The sequence below is a fragment of the Mobula birostris genome, chromosome 3, assembly GCF_030028105.1.
Source record: "Mobula birostris isolate sMobBir1 chromosome 3, sMobBir1.hap1, whole genome shotgun sequence".
NCBI classification, from domain to species: domain Eukaryota; kingdom Metazoa; phylum Chordata; class Chondrichthyes; order Myliobatiformes; family Myliobatidae; genus Mobula; species Mobula birostris.
The window spans coordinates 167,260,962-167,277,332 of NC_092372.1; the positions used below are offsets into that span (position 1 = coordinate 167,260,962).

The following is a 16,371-nucleotide window of genomic DNA, read 5'->3' on the forward strand; positions in this document are numbered from 1 at the left end:
GAATAGAAGAATAAAGATAATGCACAGACACAAATAACTTAGTTGGCACCATGGTCGGTGCAGATGTGGTGAGCTGTAGGCCCTGTTTCTGTACCGCACTTTCTGTTCACTAGGAATCAATTTTCCATATGCTGTTAATAAAGAAATCACAAGTTTCAGATAACTTAACATTTAATTCTACTGCAACATCTGGTCCAATGTAATTGATTGAAAACATCAACATGAGAAAATCTGCAGATGCTGGAAATTCAAGCAACACACACAAAATACTGGTGGAATGCAGCACATCTATAGATGATGCCTGGCCTGCTGCATTCCACCAGCATTTTGTGTGTGTTGCTTGAGTGAAAACATTACCAGTCTGTTAGCTCCTCAATTATTAAGGTATTTAGAATTAATAAATGACAAATAAGTTGCCTGAGCACCAAATCATTTGATCACAATCTTTGCTATGAATGCATTCAAAGTTCAAAGTAAAATTTATTACCAGAGTACATACATGTCAGCACATACAACCCTGAGTTTCTTTTTCTATAGGCATACCTGGCAAATCTATAGAACAGTGACTGTAAGCAAACTGTGCAAATGCAGATATAAATAAATAGCAATAAATAACGAGCATGAAATAACAATATAACAAAGTCCTTAAATGAGTGTAAGCTATCTCCTTTTGTTTAAGAACCTGATGGTTGAGGGGTAGTAACTGGTTTTGAACCTGGTGGTGCGAGTCCCAAGGATCCTGTACCTTCTACCTGATGGCAACAGTGAGAAAAGAGCATGGCCTAGGTGGTGAAGATCGTTGATGATGGATGCTGCTTTTCTATGGTAACGTTTCAACGGTTGGGAGCGTCTTACTTGTGATGTCCTGGGCTGATTCCACTATCTTTTGTTGGACTTTCCACTCAAAGGCATAGGTGTTCCCATACCAGCCCACAAAGCAGCCAATCAGCACACTTTACACAATACATCTATAGAAGTTTGTCAAGCTTTTCAATGACATGCCTAACCTCTGCAGACTCCTGAGGAAGTAGAAGTAATGTTGTGCTTTCTTCGCAATATCTAAATGATGGATCCAGGACAGGTCTTCTGAGATAGTGACACCCAGGAATTTAAAGTTACCGATCCTCTCCATCTCTGATCCTCCGATGATTACTCATGGACCTCTGGTTTCCCTCTCCTGAAATCTGCAATCAGTTCCTTGGCCTTATTGACATTGAGTGAGAGATTGTGCCAATTTTTCAATCTCCCTCCTGTATGTTAATTCATCACCACCTTTGATACAGCCCACAACAGTGGTGTCATCAGCAAACTTGTTTATGGTGTTGGAGCTGTACTTAGCCACACAGTCACAGGTGTAAAGCGAGTAGAGCAGGGGGCTAAGTACAAATCCCTGCAGTGCTCCTGTGTTGATGGAGAATGTGGAGGATGGAGAATCTGACTGAGGTCTACAAGTGAGGAAATCCAGGATCTAATTGCACAAGGGGGCACTGAGACCCATGTCCTGGAGTTTACTGATTAGTTTTGAGGGGCTGATTGTGTTAAATACTGAGCTGTAATTGATTAACAGCATCCTGACGTATACACCTTTGCTGTCCAGATGTTCCGGGGTTGTGTGAAGAGCCAACAAGTTTGCATTTACTGTAGACCTGTTGCCTCAGTAGTAAATTGGAGCAGATCCAAGTCACCATTCATCCAGGAGCTGATATGCTTCACACAAGCCTCTCAAAATACTTCATTACAGTGGATGTAAGAGCCACTGAGCAATAGTCATTTAGACAGGTTACCACACTCCTCTTGGGCACCAGTCTGATTGAAGCCTTGTTCTGGTGGTCAAAGCAAGCACAGAAGGCTCTGAGCTCATCTGGAAGCGAAGCTCTGCTGTCCCCTATGGCGCAAGATTTAGCTTCACAGTCTTGTCTCCCCTATTATTAGGTAACAAGGCTACAGCTTCATGCACAATCAGAGATTCAAAAGCACAGTCTAGAATGACTTTTACCCTCAGCAATACAGCATATTACTGGATGAACCTTTAAACCAAAGTCCAACGTGTACGTATATATTGAAAAAACCTTCAAAGGTCTTAAAAAATTGCACAAGAAATGTCTTAGAATGACTTCAGAGATTAGAGACTTTAGTTATGTAAACAGACTATACAGGCCAGAGCTGAATTATTCAGAAAAGAGATTGAAAGGAGATCTGACAGAGGTATATACAACAATGAAGGGTCTCTATATAATAGAGAAACAATCCTCATTAAGCCTCAGCTGTAGAGCCTTACCTGTGCTGCAACTCCTGATACTAGGGAACTCAACCTATTACTTGGACTTCAAAATTGTTAATATTATTTCTACTATACATATTGAAATATTTGACACGACAGTCAATACAGCATGAAAACAGGCCCTTTGGCCAAACTGGTCCATGCTGTCCACAGCACCCTCTCTGCGACTCCCAGCCGCCCAAGTTCAGCCAACAACCATCCAAGCTCTTCTCCTTCATAAACTTATCCAAATGCCTCTGAAATTATGTAACTGTACCCACCTCAACCATTTCCACATGCAGCTCATTCCAGGTACTCATTACACACTGATTAAAGAAGCTATTTCTCAGTTCTTCTTCTAATCTCTCCTTACTTATCTTTATCTTCACCCTTTAGTTTTGAACTCCACAACCATAGGAAAGACTACGACTGTCCACCTTACCAACACCCCTCATGATTCCATAAACTTCTATGAGGTCACCTCAAAGAATAAAATTAAATATACTTACGAGTTCAAGACATAAACGATGTCCATAGGCAGCAGCATAATGCACAGCATTATATCCCTGTTTATCTCGAATTCCCGGATTGGCATCATTTCTAAGTAGGTATTCCAGGCACCTGCAGATAGTTAACAAGCCATCTGAATTGAATAACAATTTGAAATCATTCTGAATGAATATCAAACTTGAAAATGTACAAACACAAATATAATTTTATTTGAAAACCAAGGATACTGGAAATCAGTTCTAAAAAATACTTAATATACTTGAGCAATATTTCTAGAGAGAAACAGGTAATGATTCAGTGAAGACTTTTCATCAAGCATTATATTCAGTTCTTGAACACAGCACCTGAGCAGTACACTTTAGCAAAATTATGATCATTTTGGAGTAAAATACATTTTTTGTTGTTTTAACTGTTCTTTCTGGTAAAAATTGTCTATAATATGCTTAATTTATATTTTTATTATGAATACTGCTTATAATGCTATGTACCTATGCTGCTGCTGCATGACTTTTCATTGTATCTATGCATACATGTACTTGTGCATATGACAGTAAATTGAACGCTAGTAAATTTAAATGCAAGAAAATGACATTTTTCTGAAGTGTATGGGAAGCTTATGTAACTGTTCTGACAATGCTTTCCATTAATAATTTAACTCCACTTGTTTATTGTGAAAACCTGCTGTAATCGAGATACAATTTGTTTTTGACTGAACAACATCTTGTGCCATATTGGACAGAAATATGCACACTCAAACATCCTTCCCTCAATCCAGAATGCCTTATAGTCATAGTCACACTTCACTGATCCCGGGGGAAATTGGTTTTCCTTACAGTTGCACCATAAATATTAAATAGTAATAGAACCATAAATAGTTAATTAGTAATATGTAAATTATGCCAGTAAATTATGAAATAAGTCCAAGGACCAGCCTATTGGCTCAGGGTGTCTGACCCTCCAAGGGAGGAGTTGTAAAGTTTGATGGCCACAGGCAGGAATGACTTCCTATGATGCTCTGTGCTGCATCTCAGTGGAATGAGCCTCTGGCTGAATGTACTCCTGTGCCCACCCAGTACATTATGTAGTGGATGGGAAACATTGACCAAGATGGCATGCAACTTGGACAGCATCCTCTTTTCAGACACCACCGTCAGAGAGTCCAGTTCCATCCCCACAACATCACTGGCCTTACGAATGAGCTTGTTGATTCTGTTGGTGTCTGCTACCCTCAGCCTGCTGCCCCAGCACACAAAACAGCAAGCATGATAGCACTGGCCATCACAGACTTGTAGAACATCCTCAGCATCGTCCGGCAGATGTTAAAGGACCTCAGTCTCCTCAGGAAATAGAGACGGCTCTGACCCTTCTCATAGACAGCCTCAGTGTTCTTTGACCAGTCCAGTTTATTGTCAATTCGTATCCCCAGGTATTTGTAATCCTCCACCATGTCCACACTGACCCCCTGGATGGAAACAGGGGTCGCCAGTACCTTAGCTCTCCTCAGGTCTACCACCAGCTCCTTAGTCTTTTTCACATTAAGCTGCAGATAATTCTGCTCACACCATGTGACAAAGTTTCCTACCATAGCCCTGTACTCAGCCTCATCTCCCTTGCTGATGCATCCAACTGTGGCAGAGTCATCCGAAAACTTCTGAAGATGACAAGACTCTGTGCAGTAGTTGAAGTCCGAGGTGTAAATGGTGAAGAGAAAGGGAGACAAGACAGTCCCCTGTGGAGCCCCAGTGCTGCTGATCACTCTGTCGGACACACAGTGTTGCAAGCACATATCAAATACATGTTACTATACTGATGGTTCAGTGAGAACTTTTTTGACTTTAGAAGTGATAATCGGCAGTTACCAGTCTTGACAGTCATTTTGGGATCATTAATAGAAAGTTGCATCAGGCTTGATTTCAATTTCCTCTGCAAATCTGTGGACAACGACAACTAAGCCCACTTATTGCAGATAACAGCTCAGATGATACACAGATGGCAAATCCAAATGTATTGATTGCACCTAAGGAAATAATTTTATTCAAATCCAACATCAATAAATTAGCAAAAATGGACTGGTCACACGTCTCAGGAGTATCTACAGACCAACACCACTATAAATCACCTCTCAAATATTACAAGGGTTTCTTCTAATTTCATCAGATCTTTTCAAACTCAAAGGTTATCTGATGAATCTGATGAGGATTATTTGATCATTCACAGAAATTTGCTTACTGGTTTAAAAGAGAAAGGTTACTATTAGCTCTAAACAATGCTTCAAATTGATTCCAATTTAGCACTGTAAGAGAATCAAAGAACATGACTGAGAATATTCATAGTATGAAGATGTATGTATCCTCAAGGACTGTGCAGTTGTCACTGCTGTAAATACCACTACTTGTACAGCTGTACTTGCAAATAGTAGACGGGTGAAAACAAAGTCAAGTACATTTCCTCCTCACTAATCACACACATATCAGTTTGAACTTTACTACTTAAAGTGCATGCAAACAAGAAGTGCTACAGCCTTCAAGAGAGCAGTAGTAAGCATTAGCAAGACAACAACGGCTTCCTTTATTGAAATTCCTGAAGCCCTGCAAGTATATATTGAGAAAGAAAAACAGTTTCATGTTGTAGACTTTACAACAAAATCATTTTGGAAATCAAATATACTTTAAGCTGCAGAAACTGGAAGTGTGGTGAAAACAACACAAAACAACATCTGTGATATAGGCTAAGAGAAACTGAATGACACGAGGAAGTTGAGGGAAAGTGGTAAAAGTTTGCAAATTGCAGATGATCTATAATGATGTAAAGAAGGAGCCAAATAAAAACAGAAGAGAAAGGAAGAAAAAACTATACAGGAACTATGAAATATGAATTAAAGAAGCAAAACACTGCAGATGCTGGGTATGTAAAATACAATAATGCTGGAATACTCAAGGTAAAGAAGCATCTATGGAAAGACTTTTAGATTACTTTACTGGATTAACTACAGAAAGCCAGCATGGATTTTGAATGGAAATTAGCTTTTTTGATGAAATGATAGAAATGGTCAACTGGAGAAATGCATTTGTTGCAGCATATGGACTTCCAAATGGCACTTATATTTGTTTCCTTCTATCTGCATCTATTCCAGATCATCTATTCTCATACAGAATTTAAAATGTAGCATATGTAATCCAACTGTTTAAAAGGATGGAGAGAGAAAAAGGAATACAATTAGCCTACCACCAGTAGTAGGGGAAAACACCAGAATCTATGATTAAGGAAATGGCAGCATTGCATATAGAAAATAACAACAGGTTTGGAAAGAGTCAAAGTGGCCTTATGAAAGGGATGTCATGTTTAATAAGTTTACTACAGAGTCTTTTTTGAGGTTGTAACTAGGGAAATAGACAAGGGAAAACCAGAATATGCAGTGTCATAGAGCTGTACAGCAGAGAAAGTAGCCTTCCAACCTAGTGCATCAATGCTGATCATAGTACCCATCTACACTAATTCCAGGTGCCCACATTAATTCCATGTCCTTGCTCATTCAAATACTTGTCAATATGTTTTGTAAATGTTCCTGCTTCCACCATCTACTTCGGTAACTCAACTATTCTTGGTGTGAAAAATTTACCCTTCAAATATCAGAATCAGGAGCAGGTTTAATATCTCTGGCATATGTTGTAAAATTTGTTGCTTTGCGGCAGCAGTACATCACAAGACATAATAAAAAATCTATAAATTACAATAAGTACATATAAAAATTAAGTACAGGTCCACAATCCCTTATCCGAAAATTTCAGACCCCCCCCCCAACACCAAAAAACACGTATGATCTAGTCCCTTATTTAATCTGTCTCAGTGCAGTAGACTTTAGGACCTGGCGGCGCATCAAACCTACGCACATCCTCCCGTATACTTTAAATCAGCGGTCCCCAACCATATGATTTGGCGATATGAGTCAACTGCACCTTTCCTCATTCCCTGTCATGCCCACTGTTGAGCTTGAACGCATGCGAGGTCATTACCCGTGTGTCAGCCATGTCAGCGTGGGAAGATCAACTCCTCGAGCTTGCAGATGACAGCGGGCTGAAAATGATATTTGACGTAACATCTCCGCCGGCATTCTGGATCAAAGTCAAGGTTAAATATTCCAAGATAGCCACGAAAGCACTGAAAACGTTGCTTCCATTTCCAACATATCTCTGCAATGAATGCAACGAAAACTAAATTGCGGAATAGACTGGACACAAGGAACCCCCTTCGAGTATCGTGGTTTCCCTTCACCCCTTGATGGCACCATCTTGTTGCAGGGAAACAAGCCCAGTGCTCCCAGTGATTCAGCAATATTGGCCTGTTGCAATGATTTTATACGTTCATACAGGGAAAATATGTGCTGTGTGTTTAATATCCAAACGTTACTTAAAATGTTATGATGCTATTGACTTAAGTGACTTATAATTGACTTATCACTATATTCATGCGAGGAAAATATGCGCTCTGTCTGTAATATTAAATTCGTTCGATAAACGCTTTTAGAAACGAAATTGAGTGTATTAGCCACTAAAAAGTGACTTATAGTTGACTGATCTTCTATATTGCGGTTGTGATTAACACCCCCCCCAACAGAATCGCCGAAAACAATTTGTAGGAAAAAAATTGGCACGTATACGCATATGCAAGTTACGCATGTGCACACAGGTGCCCGCGCAAGGCTTCATGGTATTGTAGTCTTCTTCGGGTAAACACAACGTATTTGACGGTTACTCTTGTCCATTGCGTTGGCAACTCTACCCCCCCCCCCCCCCCCCCGTTGGCCGGTCCACAAGAATATTGTCAATAATAAACTGGTCTGCGGTGCAAAAAAGGTTGGGGACCCCTACTTTAAATCATCTCTAGATTACTTATAATATCTAATACAATGTAAATACTATGTAAATAGTTGTTAAACTGTATTGTTCAGGGAATAATGACAAGAAAAAAAATAATTTCCAACAAAAACATTCAATAAAACATAAAAATATACAGCTTCAAACGAACCAAATCAAACACATGGTAAATGACTTATTGGAATAAATGTAGAACGTCACTGTCACTATCACTATAAATCTTCAGTAACTTGTCTTTGTGTTTATTTAAATCATATACAGTGGTGGTTCCGACACAATTTTCTTCAGTAAGACGCTGCACAGACACACCACAATCAAGCTTCTGCAATAACTCTACTTTCTGCGTTATTGGTAACGATAGATGCTTCCTTCTCTTTTTCTCTTTGTTACCAATAGGGGTATCTGCAGCTCTTTTTGACATTTTCACAGTAAAATTAAACACAAAGTCAACAGTGAACAAAAAATATCAGCGAACAGCAAATGCACGTGTAACCAGTACGAATGTTGAGCCACAACTGATGTCTGGCAGCCTCTGCTAGTGCTGCCATGTCACACCTGAGTGACGTCAGCTCTTGGCGACAAAAACTGGTTTTCGGAGCTTTTTGGATTTCAGAATTACGGATAAAGGAATGTGCACCTGTAGCTCAAAAAGAGAGGAACCAAATAGTGCAGTAGTGTTCATGGTCTCATTGTCCATTCGGAGATCTGATGACGGAGGGGAAGAAGTTGTTCCTGAAACCCTTGAGTGTGATCTTCAATGTCCTCCCTTTCACCCCAGACCTTTGCCCTATAATTATAAACACCCTTACCAAGGGAAACAGTCTCTGGCTATTTACTCTATCCATGCCTCTCATAACTTTATATTAACTCATAATTTCAGCTTCCTTCACTCGAGAGAAAACAGACCTAGCCTCTTCAAACTCTGCTCATAACTCAAGCCCTCTAATCCAAGTTCTCTCCACGACGACTGGAGCTGATAGATTTGTTGCAGCCTTCATCCGCCTTCGCAGCCCTTGAGTTCGAAGTAACTTTGTCTGCCTGCTCCACCGTTGAGGTCTTGGTTGGATTGTCCTTTGTCAGGGAACTCACCCTCAACCTTACCGCCATGGGTGACCCTACCAGGAGCATAGCTCCAGATGGCATTGCTCTTGGGATTTCTGGACCACACAAGCTTCTCCACCGCGACAAGGTGACAACCATCCTGAAGAGCAATACTGACATCAATTCTAGATAGAGGGAGCACTTTGAAGATCCTCTAAATCAAACCGTCCCATTTGACAGGAATGTGATTAACAACATTCCAAAATAGCCCGTTGATGACACCCTAAGCAAAATACCAACACTTGAAGAAGTCAAGGAAGCCATCAAAACCTTGAAAAACAACAAGGCCGCTGGACTCGATGGAATACCAGCCGAGGTCTACAAAATTGGAGGTAACCCACTTCATTATCAACTGCATCAACTTCTCATCAAGATCTGGGATAGATGAAGATGTACTGGCAGACTTTAGAACCTGAGCAATCTTTACCATCTGCAAAAGGAAAGGCAATCGATCTGAATGCAGAAACTGTCGTGGAATTTCCCTGTGAGCAACAGCAGGAAAGATCCTCAGCCGCATCATGAACAACCGGCTCAAGCCTTTAGCCAAGAAGATCCTTCCGGAGACACAAGCCGGTTTTAGACCATCACGTGGAGCAATCGACATGATCTTCACAATGTGACAACTACAAGAAAAATGTCGTGAACAACTTCAACCTTCGTACATGGCATTCATCGACCTCACCAAAGCCTTTGACTTGGTATCAAGGGAACTCCCATGGGATGTCCTATCAACCTATGGATGCCCTGAAAAGTACATTCGAATCCTGAAACTCCTCCACGATGGCATGCTTGCCACAGTCATAGTCAGCAACAGTAACTGTGAGCCTTTTCAAGTTAGATCAGGAGTAAAACAAGGATGCGTGATTGCCCCTACTTTGTTCACCATCTTCACTGCGACAATCATCCACATTATCAAGGACGACCTACCCCCAGGAATCAAAATTATCTACAGAACAGATGGCAGACTTCTCAATCTTGCCCGTCTAAATTTTAAAACAAAGACATCCACGAGTTCCCTCATCGAGTTCCAATACGTAGATGACAACAGTGTTGCAGCTCTTTCAGAAAACCACCGACAACAGATTCTGACTGCCTTCAACCGTGCATACAAGAAACTTGGACTTACCATCAATTCCAAGAAGACTCAGATCATCTATCAACCATCACCAGCTGAGACAAATTGGACAACACCATCAATTCAACTTGGCGAAATAACCCTGGAAAATGTGGACCACTTTCCATACCTTGGAAGTCACTTCTCCTCCAATGTCAACCTTAATGGTGAGATCCAACATCGTCTTAAATGTGCTGGAACAGCTTTTGGATGTCTCCGAACAAGAGTCTTTCATGATTGTGACCTCCGAACAGACACCAAAATGTTAGTGTATAAAGCAGTGGTAATCCCAACGATCCTGTATGCATCAGAAACCTGGACAACATACTGACGATATCTGAAGATACTTGAAAAGTTCCATCAACACTGTCTTCGAAACATCTTAAATATCAGCTGGGAAGATAGAAGAACCCAACGTCAGCGTGCTACATGAAGCAAAAACAACAAGCATTGAAGCCTACGTCATCAAGAACCAACTAAGATGGAGCGGTCATGTTGTTTGGATGAAAGACGAACGAATGCCGAAACAAATCTACTCCCAGCTTAAAGAAGGCAAATGTAAAAGAGGCGGACAACAGAAGAGATTCAAAGACGTCTTAAAAGCCAACATGAAGAAACGTAACATCGACATCAACAACTGGGAAACAAATGCCAAGGATGGGAAACTCTGGTAAGCCATCATCCGAGAAGGAACAGCAACTTTCGAAGCCAACAGATGTGCAGAATTAGAAGAAAAGAGAAGAAAATGGAAAGAGAGGCAGCAACAACCAAAGCCCGATCTGCCATCTGAAACTACCTGTCCTGAATGCGGAAGAACTTTCAAAGTCAAGATTAGACTCATAAGCCACTTGAGAGCCCATAAGTAGATCAACAGAACAAAGACCATCATCCTCGACCTCGAGGGATAGCCATGACGACAAATCCAAGTTACACGCTTGTTAAACTTTTCTGCACCTATATTTTTTAGATTATGAGGACACGCAGTCCCCTTTTATTGTCATTTAGTAATGCATGCATTAAGAAATGATACAATGTTTTTCCAGAATGATATCACAGAAAACACATGACAAACCAAGACTGAAAAATTGACAAAAGCCATATAATTATAAAATATAGTTACAACAGTGCAAAGCAATATAGGTTCCCCCGCCATCCGAAGGTAGAGCGTTCCTATGAAACGGTTCGTAAGCCGGAATGTCGTAAAGTGAAGAAGTAATTCCCATTTATCTATATGGGAAAATTTTGTGAGCGTTCGCAGATCCAAAAATAACCTACCAAATCATGCCAAATAACATATAAAACCTAAAATAACAGTAACATATAGTAAAAGCAGGAATGATATGATAAATACACAGCCTATATAAAGTAGAAATACTTTTCCACAATCATTGCCTGCAGTGTCCACCGTAGCGAAAATCTCACGCAAGCGCTGCCGGCAAAAACACAGCGCAAGCGCTCTCGGCAGAAAATCTCACGCAAGCGCTGCCGGCAAAAACACAGCGCAAGCGCTCTCGGCAGAAAATCTCACACAAGCGCTTTCGGCAGAAACACTCTCTCCAGTAACCTTTAAGCTATGAAGCTGCTAAATCATACCAAATAACACGTAAAAATACACAGCCTATATAAAGTAGGAATAATGTATGTACAGTGTATTATCACTTACCGGAATTGGGACAGCGCAGAGCACACTGATGACGGTGTGTTAGACTGAGTCGTTGGAGGTCGGGGTGGTGCAGTGGCTCCCACCCTCTGGGCAGCGACCCGATGCCGATCTGCGAAGCATGCAGCGGTGCAGCGGCAGCCGGGAGGCACACAGCACATCTTTAAGAAAAAAGCCGAAATAAACATGCTAATTAATTACGTGTTGGGCGGCACCTAATTAATTAGCATGTTTATTTTGGCTTTTTTCTTAAAGATGTGCTGTGTGCCTCCCGGCTACCGCTGCATTCTCCGTGAATCGGTATCTGTCCGCGGCCTGGGGGTTGGAGTGGTGGGACACTGGGGTGTCATCTCGTCGTCGTCTGTTTCCATTAGGGCAGGCAGCTCATCTTCTCCTATGACTGCCCGCCTCGATGTCAAAGATCAAGGTTTGTCGTCTGCTGTGGCTGATGTGGAAGGCTTGCTTGACTGCTGAGCCTCGCGCATTTTTCTATCATACAGTTCTTTGTAAGCATTCAAACCACCCTGCAAAATCCCCTAAACCTACGTACCCTTTCAAAATTAAAGTCGTACTTTATCATTGCAGTGAAAATCTCACGCAGTTGCTTCACGTTCAGTTCGCTACTACATTCGGTTTCGATTGTTATACTTTCCTCTTCCAATTGCATCAGCTTTTCATTTATCAGTTCTTGGTCATGGGATGCCAAAACCTCTTCAACATCATTTTCGTCAGCTTCCACAAGCCAAACTCACGTTGTCCTTACTTCATTCACCACAATCAAAACGCTTAATTATGTCTAGTTTTACGCTAAGTGTAACACCCTTATGAGCTCTTTCAGGCTTTTGCGATACCGTAGAACTCATCTTGCAAACGGCTGCTCACAGGCACGTGTTTAAGCAATGCCGGCAAGAATGCTATTCCAAATCCGGGGGACAGTGGCTGCTTGGGGCACGCGCTGATTTTTTTTCATAACAGTGAAAATACCTTCTGTTAGCAAAAACAGGGAACTAATGTAGGTCTTTTGTAACAGTGAGGTTTCATAAAGTGAATGTTCGAAAAGCGGGGGACACCTGTACCGTGATTTGATGAGAACAGACCATGGGGACGGTAAAACCTCAAAGTCTCTCTAAAGTCCCATCATCTCACGTAGACGGTAAACCTCCAGTGCTGCAAACTTGCCGATGCAGTATCCTGGAAGCATCTGACTGCAGTCTGACTCTGAGTCCCTCCGAAAACTCCGAGCCTCCGACCAGCTCTCCGACACCGAGCACCATCTCTGCCGAGCGCTTCGACCCCGGCCCCGGCAACAGGCAATAGGCAAGGCCGAGGATTTGGGGCCTTTCCTCTGGAGATTCTCAATCGTACAGTAGTAGCGGCAGTGAAGCAGGCATTTCAGAAGTTTCTCCAGATGTTCCTCCGTGCTTCTTCACGTCTGTCTCTATCAAATCAGGATTCTGCACGGCATCCTGCTTCAGATACGATATCATTCAGAACGGCCGCGCGCGCTGCCATCTTCTCTTCCCTTTATTAATTATGGTCTTGCAATACTGTTGTGACCAGAACTGTGCACAATACTCAAAATGTGGCCTAATCAATGTTTTGTACAACTGTAGTGTGATGTTCCAACTCTCATACCCTATGCATTACCCAATGAAGGCAAGTGTGCAATACGCCTTACAAACCACCCAGTCTGGCTGTGTTCCACTTTACAGCATGATAGCACAGTGGCTAGTGTACTGCTTTACAGTGCCAGTGTCATAGGTTCAATTCCCACCAGTGACTGTAAGGAATTTGTACATTCTCCTCCAGACGAAGCGGGTTTCTTCTGGGTGCTCTGGTTTCTTCCAACATTCCAAAAGACATTAGTGTTAGGGTTAGTAAGCTGTGGCCAAGCTGTGTTGGCACCAGAGCCAGGCAACACTGGCAGGTTGCTCCCAGCACATCCTGGCTGTGTTGGTCATTGACGCAATGTATTTTCGGTATGTTTCAATGTACATGTGACAAATAAAGCTAATTTTTTTTTCTTTTTCAGGGAACTACGTATTTGCATCCCAAGGTCTTTTTGTTCAATAGTGCTCCCCAAGGGCACAGCCTGAGTTCAATTTCCAATAAGCATCACCTGGCAATTTGTCCAAATTCCCACTTTCCCAGAACGTAAGTGCTGTTGTACTCATATTTGGATTTTCAAAAGGCTTTCAACATGGTACTAAACAAGTTATTATTAAAAATCAAATCAGAACACATTTGATTGAAACTAAAATGCTGAAAAGGACTAGAGGTGAGCGATCAACAGGCAATTTTCAGACAATGCAGCAGTGACAAATGGGTTGTCACAAGAATTAGAGATGAGACCTCAATTATTCACAATCTATATCAATGATTTGGATGAGGAAAGCAAGTCTGTTGACAACACTAAACTGGATGGTAGTGTGGATTTTAAAAAGAATTATGTTGAATGGTAGGACAGGCAAAAGAGGCTAAATGAAGCAAAACTAAAGGACACTTTGCATACTTCTACTTTTGATATTTTAGACCATGAGATTATCAGTTTTGGTTCAAAAACAATTTTTTTCCACGAACTTATGCTGGCTTCTTTCAGTTCTACATCCACTTAACCTGCTATTCTCCACCATTTCTGGAAGGTTTTCCATGACAGACACAAATTATAAGCTTATTTTCTCTACCTATTTCATTTCTGAATACAATTTCTCCTGTAGCAGTGTGTAAGCAATCGGCATTTACTTCTACTAAAATTTTCTCATGTTTCTTTCCGATTCATTATTCAATGCTTTAGTCTTCCTTTGTTGAGCTATGAAATTTTACGAATCATCAGGATCACTGTTCTTTTTGGCAGTCCCCCTTTGAGATGAAGGGGGTGCCATATGAGGAAAGGCTGAACAAGTTGTGCATTTATCATTAGAGCATGGAAAAATGACAAGTGATCTTTTTTAAATACAAGAAATTCTGCTGGGGTCTTAGTTAGGTGCTGAGGGGATGTTTCTACTCATGGGGAAATGTAGAACAGGGGACAGTTTTAGTAAAAGCAGTGACCATTTCTTCTCCCAGAGTTGTAAAAGGAGTGGAATTTCTTCTCCCAGAGTTGTAAATCTGGAATTCTTAACCTCAAGTAGCTGAGGAGACAGACTCAAATACAGTCAAATTTGAGAAAAACCTTTTTTTAAAAAAAAGACTACAGTATAGTCCGATATAACTTAAAAAAGACAAGAAATTTGAGACCATGATCAGATCATCTTATTGAAAGGCAGAACAGCGACAAGGAGCCTCCTGCTCCTTGTTTATGAAAAAGTTTGAACTTCAGTAAATATTCAGTGATTATTATTCCTTATATAGTTTTGTTGAATGAAAATGTTAAACCATCCTCACTTTGCAAAATTTTTTTAATATGTATTTATAACAGGGAATATTTGCTGGGAAGGCTAACATTTATTATCCAATTTGGATTCTTTCAAATAGATGTTGGTGAGCAGAGAAACTGAACTGTTGTAGAGAAGACAATCCCAACAATGCTGCTAGGTTGAAATTTACAATACATTGTCCCAAATATAACAGAAATGGCAACATATTTCTAAGTCATTATGGTATGTGAGTGTAAAACATCAAATTCTCTGACTTATCGTTTGCAATCCCTTTTAGCTTCCACAGGATGGCGCCATAATTTTAAATACAGCATTATATCAGTTATCTTTATTTGTTCAACAAATGGAGACTGAACTCATTAAACACAAGTCCAGGATAAGCAAGAATATTAAAAATGCACCCTATCATTTTGCAAAGTGACTATCAGTAACAGCTGGAAATTTCCAATCTGGATTATGCAGTGCACCTCAAAAGCCAGAGCACAAAATATAAGGAAAAGTACAATTTTAAAAAATAAAGCTTGTAGAAATTGCTATCAGAAACCCATTAACTTAATCTGTTTGGGAATAATTACTTTGATAATAAAATCTAAGAACAAAGCTGAAAAGTTAACGCAAAAGACTGCAGATGCTGAAAATCAAAAATACAGCAGAACATGGCAGAAATACTCAGCAGGTTATGTTGCATATATGGGAAGAGAGGGGTCTTCAAACCTGAAAGTTTTCGTTTTGAATTTGCTGAGATTTCTGGCATTTTCTGTTTAAAACGAAATATTCCGTTGCATCAAAAATCCTAATGGTGACAGTAAACATGAAAGCTATCTTAGATGCAGATACATCTTCTCTTCAAGTACTTGGGCATTTTCAATTGCTTATTCAGACATAGTCAAGAGGCATCCTGAGTTAGGGATGGGACATTACAATGGATTTGAACATCTCTTTTCTCTTTAAAATAATAGTTTAAATTCTAAAAATTTAAAAAGCTGCACCAATATGGGGATTTAATGACTCTCTGTGGTCAGAAGGACACCCTGCTGACAAAAAAGGAAGTAACAAGGAAACTTGAGTTGCAGCAGAACTTTCGGAATGTAAAATCTGCTGCTAAACACATATAATAATTACTAGGAAGTACTAGTCGCTGACAAGTAATAAAAGTAATTTTCTTCTCTAATATTAAAATCTTGTTTTCTTGGAAGATGATGATGGTGCACAATAATATTTTTTTTTACAAATACAAAATCTTTGGAAGATCTTCCTTTACTATGCCACAATAAATGTTCAAATTACCACCTCTCAACCTCATCCCCATCAAAGAATGCAATCAACACACACAAAATGCTGGAGGAACTCAGCAGGCCAGGCAGCATCTATGGAAAAGAGTATAGTTGACATTTCGTGCCCAGTCCTTTCAGCAGGATTGTGGGCCTGAAGATAGATAAGTCCACTGTTCCAGATAGTATGCATCCCAGGGTACT

The 16,371-nt window shown here is 40.5% G+C and overlaps 1 protein-coding gene across 2 annotated transcripts in view; it reads right to left on the reverse strand.

Moving 5' to 3' along the window:
- ankrd28b (ankyrin repeat domain 28b) overlaps nt 1-16,371 on the reverse strand; it is a 244,085-nt gene that overhangs the window by 33,460 nt on the left and 194,254 nt on the right. For both annotated transcript variants that reach the window (XM_072253640.1, XM_072253639.1), the window contains one exon: nt 2,770-2,881. In XM_072253640.1, the coding sequence (XP_072109741.1) occupies nt 2,770-2,881 (112 nt within the window). The remainder of the gene's footprint in view (nt 1-2,769; nt 2,882-16,371) is intronic.